Consider the following 9,758-nt stretch of genomic DNA (forward strand, 5'->3'; position numbering starts at 1 on the left):
GGGGAGCGGGGGGTGGGGGAGGGTATAGGGGACTTTTGGGATAGCATTTGAAATGTAACTGAAGAAAATACCTAATAAAAAATTGGGAAAAAAAAGTGAAAAGAAAAAAAAAAAGAATACCATCTTACATGCATCAATACATATTAGAAAAAAGAAACTACCAAATATTGGGGATGGATATAAGGGACACCAGAACCTTTATATATTGCTGTTAGGAACTATAAATTGGACGTGACCACTCAAAAACATTGTAGAATTAAGTATGGCTCAGCATCCTATCTTGAGGTGGATAACCTAAAGAAAAATCATCAGAATCTACCAAGAGACAATCGCCAGGATATTCATTACGGCATACTTTGTGGTGCTTTAAGTACTGGAAGTAATCTAGAATCTAGATATCCTTTACTAGGGAAATAGAGTCTATCCAGGGTGACACTGACCAACAGTCAGGAGTGAAAAGTCATATAGCATGGATGACCTAAAAAATCCAATGCTCGGTTTAAAAACTTCTTTTCTCTTTTAAAAATCGCAACATGATTCATGAATGCAAAGTCAACATATATTTTAAGGTAACACGACAATTTAAGTATAGGGTCTGAAAAAGAAATTAATGCAGAGGAGGGTGTGCCAAGAGCGGATTGGAATTGAGAATGAAAACTAAGGGAGGAAGATGCTAAAAGAGGGGGGTCCGCAGTACCTAGAGTGAGACAGCGTCAACCCCATTCTGTGCAGCCAGGGTTCCAAAGAGTCCAAACTGAAGGACAGTTTCGAGGAAGGACCCGCAGGGAAGCAGCCCCTTCCCCACTGCCCAGGCAGTGCGTCCCTGACAACCCGGCCACCCGGCCGTCCTCACTAGCCCTGCTCACCTAGCACCAGCTCGGGCTGTGGGTCCCGGGACCGCCATGACCAGGGATGCAAGCGACGAGGCGACCGAGCAAGCCCGGAGTCCTCCCGGGACAGAGTCCGCAGAGCTCGGGGCCCCGCCCTGGGAGAAAAGGGGAGGGACTCCGGCGACCACAGAGACGCACTGGATAGAGAGGACGGCTCGGCTGCGGCTCTCCCGGCTCGGCTGCGCTGCGGCTGCTCCCGGAAGCGCAGGCTTTCCTGAAGAACAAGAGAGTAACAGGAGGTTATAAAGCTGGCCGGGCGGCCAGAGCGCCCCCTGTGGGGCTGGGAGGTTTCTTTTGCCAACTGGTAGTTCCGAATGTAACTTTCTCCCAGAGAAGACAGCGTGATCTGTTTTTAAAAATTAATTAATTAAAAAATACATATTTATTTACTCAGCTATGTGTGTGTTCGCGCGAACTGTGAGGCAGGACATAAGTGTTAGAGGACAACTTCGAGGAGTCAATTTTCTCCTTCCATCGTGAGGGTTCCCGAGGAGCCAACTCAGGTTGTCAGGATTGGCGAGAAAAGCCTTCACGGGATGAGCCAGCCTCCTGGTACCAGCATGATTTACAAGATTTTCTTGAAAGTGTATTTTATGTATAGGAATGTGTTTTTGCCTTCGTGTATGAGTACCACGTGCGTGCCTGGTGGCTGCAGAGGCCAGAAGAGGGCGTTGGAGTCCATGGAACTCTAGTTACAGAACCAAGGCTTCAGAAAGAGCAACCAGTGTTTGTAACCGCTGAGACATCTCTCCAGGACGTTCCATCTCTCCCCAGTATGATCTTTTAAGTCAGGTTGATGTGACTTAGTGGTAAAGGACTTGCATGGCATACATAAGGCCCTGGGTTTAGTCCCCAGCACTACAGAAATAAACACATAAATCACTTTCCCAGACATATATGGCAGCTCAGCCTTGTAATTCTGGAACTGAGGCGGTAGAGCAGAAGGATCAAGAGTTCAAGATATGCCTCAGATACATAGAAAGCGCTGAGTTCATGATTAGCCTGGACAACAGGAGACCTGTCTCAAGGGGGGAAAAAAGGCAGAGGATTCTGACTTTATATTTGCAGTTTTCAACACTACCGATTTATAGTGGAGTTCTGGTTTGGTTTGGCTTGGTTTTTAGATTGTTTTTGTTTTGGGTTTTTTGTTTGTTTGTTTGTTCTTTTTTTTTTTTTTTTCTACATAGTGTGTTCCACTGTGTAGCCCTGGCTGTCCTGAAATTCACTGTCTACACCAGGCTGGCCAGGAACTCAGAGATTCGCCTTCCTTTGCCTCCAAGTGCTGGGATCAAAGGTATGTGCCACCTCACTGCAGCCAGCTGATGTGTCTCGTTAACCGAGGAATGTAGGAAATGCTTATCAACTGACTAAAGTGCCCAATGAGAGATTCAAGGAAACAGTAGCATTTCACAGAGCCCCGCATTTGCATCTAGATGTATCTTCCTATCCCTTGATCCTTATGGCCAACTCTGGAACAAACACTCATGAGTCAGCAAAGTAACAATTACCAGTTGCCTTCAGAGGCTTTTAGATTTGCTCAGCGGCAAGCTCGGTTGTCTTTACAAAGCTCCCTGTTAGCTGGGTGCCTTTAATCCCAGCACTCGGGAGGCAGAGGCAGGCCGATTTCTGAGTTCAAGGCCAGCCTGGTCTACAAAGTGAGTTCCAGGACAGCCAGGACGATACAGAGAAACCCTGTCTTGAAAAACCAAAAACAAACCAAAACAAAACAAAACGAAAACAAACAAACAAACAAAAAAACCCAAAGCTCTGTGTCCACAACAAAGATACCAAACAAAGAAAGCAAACAGGCTTCCCCCGACTTCAACACTCACTCCAGTTGCACCTGGTCTTTGTCAGGTGAGTTGTAGGAGACTGAGCAATGTCTCAGGACTGAGCAGCTGAAAGATGCCAGCAGCGGAGTTGTCCTTGACTCAGCCAAAGAAAACATGCTGTCAAATATCCCTTAGCAGAAGAAAGGACCAAAATTCTAGCCTCACTCTGCTCCCCAGCATGGAAAACAGCGTTTTGGGATGATAGAGAGGGGCAGCCAACTCAGGACACAGAAACAGAAGGTCTGAGAGGATGGGAACCGAGATTTCTGCAGGGGGAAGAACTTAATGCGTCAGGGTATGATTTCTAAAATCTGATTTTTAAGCAAGCAAGCAAACAAACAAACAAACACCAGCCAAATACACCAAGATATAAACATTGAAAATTAATAAAGGATGATAGAGAGCTGGCCCAACAGTTAGGAACATTGGCTTCCAGGGGCCTAGGTTTGGTTCCCAGTACCTAAAAGGAAGCCGACCACTGTCTCTATAACTCCAGTTTCAGGGCTATTGAGGACTTCTTTGGCCTGGATAGGCACTGCGCAAATATGGTACACAGACATACATGCAGGCAAATCACCTAGACACATGTGATACTAAATCAAATAAAAGAAACGAACAACAGAGGAAAGATATCTGTTTGAGCCTCCATGTATACCCACACTGGCTAGTGTATACACTCCACACATAGCACACACAGGAACTGCCCACCAGACACGGACGCACATACACACACACACACACACACAATTAAAAGTTGCAGCCTTCATGGTAGAAATCAACCAGGACTTCCTGGCATTGGTACTGGTTGTAAGGCACTGGAGCACAAAAAGTGACAGCAGTAATGAGCCATTCAGCTGATATTCACGGAGCAAGTAGGTTCCTTGCTTTGGAAAGAATTCCATAGTCTCAGCCCTTGGGAGGCCAAAGCAGGAAAATCAAAGCAGGAAAGTCACTGCCAGTTAGAGGCCAACCTGCACTATCCAGATGGTTCCAGGCTCCTGGGGCCACATCTTTAGATCCTATCTCAAAAATCAAACAAATATGACAGGGGGCATGGCTTGTCAAGTAAAGCTGACAAGCGTGGAATCCAAGTTTGATTTACAACATCCACATAACAGGAGCAGACCAGCTCTTGCCCGCTGTTTAACCTCCACATTTGCATGGTGTCACGTTCACATCCACAGACATCCACACAGAAGCATGAGTGCATACTTACATGCATACATGTAATAGAATTAAAAACCAAAAAAATCCCATGAAAGAACTCCACTGTCCTAACACTGTGAGCTCAGGGGATCAGGAGACTTGGAATTTCTCCATATTCCATCACTGACCAGGTGGGTAGGGCTCTCAGTACAATGCTGTGCGCAGTATTTGGGACATGCTATCCTAAAACATTCTGCATCGCTTATGTTCAGTTTAAAATGCACTGGGTGTCCTGCATTTTTCCTTAGCTCAGTCTGGAAACCTTTCAGCTGGGTGATCTTGCCCAGGCTCCACAGTCCCTTTGAACTTCTTATCTACAAAGCAGAGAAGTTGGGACATTCCTCATTGTGGTGAGAGTTAAGGAGGATCTTCATAGGAAGGTGATTAACATAGCAAAAGGCACATAGAGAGTGAGGATTATTCCTTATTAGGATTCGCAACTTTCATTTTTAATTTCTGTATCTCCTAGAGATACAGAAATATATATTCTATATATTCTATCATGTTAGATTTACACCAGCTTCCCAAAAATGAATCAGTTAACAGTAAGTTAACATGAGTCTGGCCTGTCAGGCAGCTGGCTGGGAACTTGAGTCAGTCCTGAGCCCTAAAGAGAAGATTAATGACACTAATGTATCAATCAGACACAATTTCCTCAAGGGGGCAAAGCAGGAAAACAAAACAAAAGCAAACATAAACAACAGTGTGCTTCTTTAGGAAACCATTAGGGGGAGTGTGTGCATTTTAGACCAGACCTGGGATACATCTCAAACAGGGAGCTTTCAGTATTTTGAGAACAAAGCAAGACATGAGCAAGCCCTGGGAAGTGCCTGTTCCAGAAGTTAACCTGGAGCCCCGAAATGCCAAGAAAATCAGTTTATATAAGACCATTACCTGTAGGGCATCAATGGGAAGATGGTGGGGAGAAACCAAAGCCAAGGGTCTAGAAAGGAAAAAGACAGAGAAGTGCACGCCTTTAACCCCAGCCCTCAGCTCTGAGGAGGCAGAGGCCCCAGATCTCTGAATTCAAGGCCAGTCTGGTCTACAGAGCTAGTTCCAGGATAGCCAGGGCTACAAAAAAGAAATCCTGGGGCAGGTGGGGGGGGAGGGGTGTGTGTGTGGGGGTGAATGTACTGAAAGTAAAAACCAAAAAACCAAAAAACCAAACCATTAAATTGTATTGCAAATTCCACATTTCCAGATTTTATAAAGATTCCATCACCATTAGACCAAATACACAACACAATGAAATAAAAGCACGAAACAATGAAATTAAAACAGGGAGGAGGCTTGTTGGAAAGCCACTTGCCTCCAATGTGTGAAGCCCTGGGCTTGATCTCCCACTCTGCAGAACAGAATAAATTGAATTAATGATCTCAACTTGGGAGAGGAGGAGGCAGAGGGATCAGGAAGTCAAAGCTAAATTGGGCTCTTTATATGATGGGACTCTGGGGGCGGGGAGAGATGGCAGAGGGCTGAGGTGTTTGTGGTATAGTCCTTGCCCAGAATGTGAGAATCTGTGCCTGGTATAATTAAAGGATTTCAGAGGCTTCTGCCATGTGGCTACTCAGTGGTGTTTTAAGAGCCCTTCCCTGCTCTGCTCCCCTTTTTAATAATTGAGATTCTAGGGTGGCTTAGGTGGGGTTACAATCTGATAAGAAAATGCATAGGGGCCCTGAGGGATGCATATGGGGTTTAGAACATGTCTTTAAAAGGGGTCTCTGATGAGGGCCCTAGAAACTTGCAAGTTACAGCTGGGAGGGAGGAAAGGCAAACATTATTACCTGTGTGGGAATTCTTGGTTCTCCGCTAGTGAGAGACTTCAGGCAAACTCTGGGATGAGAGGCACCTTCCCTTCCCACATCTCAACAGAATTCCCCATCTTTCTGTCCTGCCTTAATATTACTCCAGGGCTGAAGGAGAATCAGGAGTTCAAGGCCAGCCTGTAAACAAAGAGCTGGGGAATGACAGGATCAGGATGTAAAGTAGGTAGACAGATAGATAGATAGATAGATAGATAGATAGATAGATAGATAGATAGATAGATAGATAGATAGATAGTTTGTTGTTCTTGCAGAGGATCACGGTTCCAGTTCGGGCTCCCACACTGGGTGGCTTAGCATTGTTCCTGGGGATCTGATATCCTCTTCTGGCCTCTGTGGGCAGTGTATGCACGTGGTGCACAGCAGACCCACATGCAAACAAAACACTCAGACACATAAAAAAAAAAAAAAAAAAAAAAGCCTGTCTTTCCACAACCTCCTTAAAACCTCCTTAAAAGGACAGGCCAATTGCAAAGGATCTCCCTCATCTCTATACAGGGAGAGAAGAGAAAATACAAGGGAAAAGTGCCCTACAGAGCCCAGATGTGACATTCCCAGAATGCTGTAGGTCATCATAGCCTTTAGTCATACCACCACAGTCTGTGTGTTGGCTGCTCCACTGTCCTACAGGTGGGAAAGCAAGGGGGAGGGGAGGGGAGGAGACAGGCAGAACCTGGAGGACAGGTAGCCAGCTGATCTGAAGATTCTGTGAGGCTCTGACTCAGAAAATACGGTGAAGCGGCTGATGGGATGCATCAACTGGTAAAGACATACCTTAAAGCTTGAGAGCCAGATTCAATTTCCAGAACCCACAAGAAGGCAGGAGAACTGAACCCACAACGTTGTCCTTTTACCCCTGCACATTGTGTGCCCGTGATGGACATCATACACACACTCACTCTTGGGCACACACTCACTCAAGTGCACACATGCACATGCACACATGTGCATGCACACACACACAATTTTTAAATGACAGAGAGCTGGAACGGTTGCACACGCCTTTGATCTCAGCACTCTGGTGGCAGAGGGTGGTCTATATAGAGTTCCCGGTCAGCTGGGGTTCATAGTAAGACCCTGCCTCAAACAAATTAAACAAAACTGAAAGCTAAGTAAATGAAAAAATTAAAAACATAAATAAAAATGGGGGAGAACAATGGAGGAAGAGTGGACCTCAGCCTCCAAAGGAGAATGTAGGGACACATAGCACAGGCTTACAGGCAGGTGTGCGTATGATATATACACACAGACAGACAGACATAATTTTATATATGTGTGTGTGTGTATGTGTATGTGTATAAATGTGTATATATGTATATACACACACACATATAGTTAATTAAACCCACCCTTGCTGGAGCTTGTGCCTCATGTCCCCAGGATCCCATGATTATTAAGGGAAGTCAGCCACCACTGATTCTGTTGTATCAAGAGCTTTTTAAACATTAACTCAAACCAGGAGTTGTGGCTCATGCTTAGCACTCAACCTTAGCACTCAAGAGCCTGAAGTAGGAGGTTTATATTGAGTTTGCTGGTAGCCTGGGCTACGCAGTGACTTCCAGACCAGTCTGGGCTACAGAATCAGACCCTGTTTCAAGAAACAGCGTCCAAAAACACAAAACAAAACAAAACAGAAACAAGAAAGCAGAAACACCTGTGCAGGGACCTCTGAGGGGGAGGGGAGGCATGCTGTGCATTTTACTGTGGGACTCTGGACGGATTTTGAGTCTTGGACCTGTCCAGTCTCCCTCGTCCCCTTCGGTTCTCGGGAGTACTTTCCTCTTTGCTCACAGCTGTTTCTGTCTCTATCGCAGAAATAAAGTAAGTATGAAAGAAAGGGAGAAAGGAGGGAAAGACAGGACAAATGGAAAGAAGAAAGAAACGAAAGAAAACAGAGTTGCTATCTTGTCTGGGGTTCATGGAGCTGGAAAGAGGACTCCAATTTAGACCCGGGTCTAAGTCCGTCCACTCCTGACACTGGTTATCTGGGAAGTCTAACTTGCCCACTCAGCCTTTAGTGCTGGGAGTTTTGAAGCTCAACCCAAAGAAGCACAGAAAAATAAAAACAAGTCAACTCCCAAACTTCAGAAAAATCCACCAACCTTAGTTATGGGCCCTAGGAAGCTCTGCCGGATTTAGGAATTGGAGAGATAGGGGTTTGGAATGACAATTGAGGGGTGGGTGGGGTTTCAGTTTGTGACCAAATTCTAATAAGCAGGATGGAGTCTACGTGGCTTGGAAGTTCACAGGCTGACAGGCGAGAAGCTGTGAAATCTGTTTGTCTGGTCCGGGGCATGCTGAGTTTCCATTCTCATTTCTAAACCTTCTAGGCCTGAGTCTGCGAGGCCCTCCCCCATAGTCGCACCTGCTGGCAGCGGGGGCTCCAGTGAATGGACACCTTTCAACGATTCTTACCCCTTCCCCCACTTTTTACAAAGCGGAGCCAAGCCGGAGACAAAAGGCGTCCAGAGTCTACAGCTCGGTGCTCATCCTCTGCCAGCTCCAGGGAGTGCCAGACAGCTGGAGCCAAGGCTCCACTACCCCATTCACACTTTTACCGCCTGCCCAACCCACTCCCCTCTCCTCCGCTCCATGGCTAGGAGATCCTAAGATCCTCCCCGTAGTTCCCTGGAGGCTGAGGGTGGCTGCTGCCTGTGGAACCTGCAGGGAACCCGATGTATTTGTACGTCCATAGCTCAGACTACAGGTGCAGATATTTTGTATAGGGTAACACACAGCACAATGGGAACACAGGAGCCCAGCGGAAAGGGGTGCACGGTAACCCGAAGCTTTTTGCCAGATCTCACTACCCCGATTTCTGGCCTTGGTAGCTTCCCTGAAGGACATTGGTCCCTGTCTTTCTCAGCTAGTTCATTTATCCACTGGTACATGTAACTTATTCACTGAGCACTTACCCCTGATCCAGGAAATGGCTTTTGTCTGCTCTCCTCAGCATTAGCAGGACCTAACGCTAAGCACTAAGATGTGAATCCAGGTCTTCCACACCTTGAGTGCAAGACTGAGGATTGCTGCCCTGTCCAAATTCTTCTGGTCTGCTGTTACCGATATGCCCAGATCTGTACACAAGCATAAACTTGGCTTTTCCTGTCGTCAGGACTAGCCCAGTCTGGACCTGCTTAACCTCTGAGATGCGCATTGTGTTACCAAGGGTAGGCTAGGGAAAGACTTGGTTGTCCTTTAGTTCTGGGAGCTACCCTGAGGGGTTCCAAGCCCAGCTTGAATCAGATGCCACAGGTATGACTCCCTCTTTTGCAAGTCAGGTTCTACCTAACTAGGCTCACCCTCAGGGAAAATGAGGATCTTTTAAGATCGGTCCACAGTGCTTCCAACTTTGAAGTTGTGGGCCAGTGTATCAAAGACCATTATCATGTATCATTAATCACAATAAGATTTATCATTAATAATGATAAAAGAAATACAAATTTAAAACAATCCACCCACAACAAGCCAACTGCTTGGGGGGAAATGTCACTTTTGGGAACAGGAGGCTGGGAAAGGGTGTACACTAGTTAGAGCCCCACCCCTTACCTCTTAGGTCTTCCCACTTTGGTATGTGTTACCGCGGACTAGGTCCTAGCAGTAGTCAGCAGTGTTATACCTCCATTTCTTATTACTACCCTTACCGCAAGGTCCAAAGGCTAACACAGGAAAAAGGTATTTGGTGACAGACACCCATCCAGCACGCAGACACACAGATATCTGCTAGTTTGTCCTATTCCTTCGTGGATTTTCAAAAGACCCACAAAGTCTTGCTGTATCACCTAAATGACCAGCAATCTCTTGCTTGCTGCCTCTGCCTTGTTCAGAGGGCTAGGATTATATAGATATGCCCCGCCTCTCGTAGCCAGTTGATTTAAGAATAACCATTTCAGCCGGGCATGGTGGCACATGCCTTTAATCCCAGCACTCGGGAGGCAGAAGCAGGTGGATTTCTGAGTTCGAGGCCAGCCTGGTCTACAAAGTGAGTTCCAAGACAACCAGGGCTA

The 9,758-nt window shown here is 46.3% G+C and overlaps 1 protein-coding gene across 2 annotated transcripts in view; it reads right to left on the reverse strand.

The window, feature by feature from the left end:
- The window catches only part of Abcd4 (ATP binding cassette subfamily D member 4), a 15,319-nt gene extending 14,371 nt beyond the window's left edge, over positions 1–948 (reverse strand). For both annotated transcript variants that reach the window (XM_021202371.2, XM_029541039.1), the window contains exon 1: positions 867–948. In XM_021202371.2, coding sequence (XP_021058030.1) covers positions 867–904 — 38 coding nt within the window. In that variant the 5' untranslated portion in view covers positions 905–948. The remainder of the gene's footprint in view (positions 1–866) is intronic.
- Between the last annotated feature and the right edge of the window lie 8,810 nt (positions 949–9,758).

Source organism: Mus pahari, chromosome 7, assembly GCF_900095145.1.
Source record: "Mus pahari chromosome 7, PAHARI_EIJ_v1.1, whole genome shotgun sequence".
NCBI classification, from domain to species: Eukaryota; Metazoa; Chordata; class Mammalia; order Rodentia; family Muridae; genus Mus; species Mus pahari.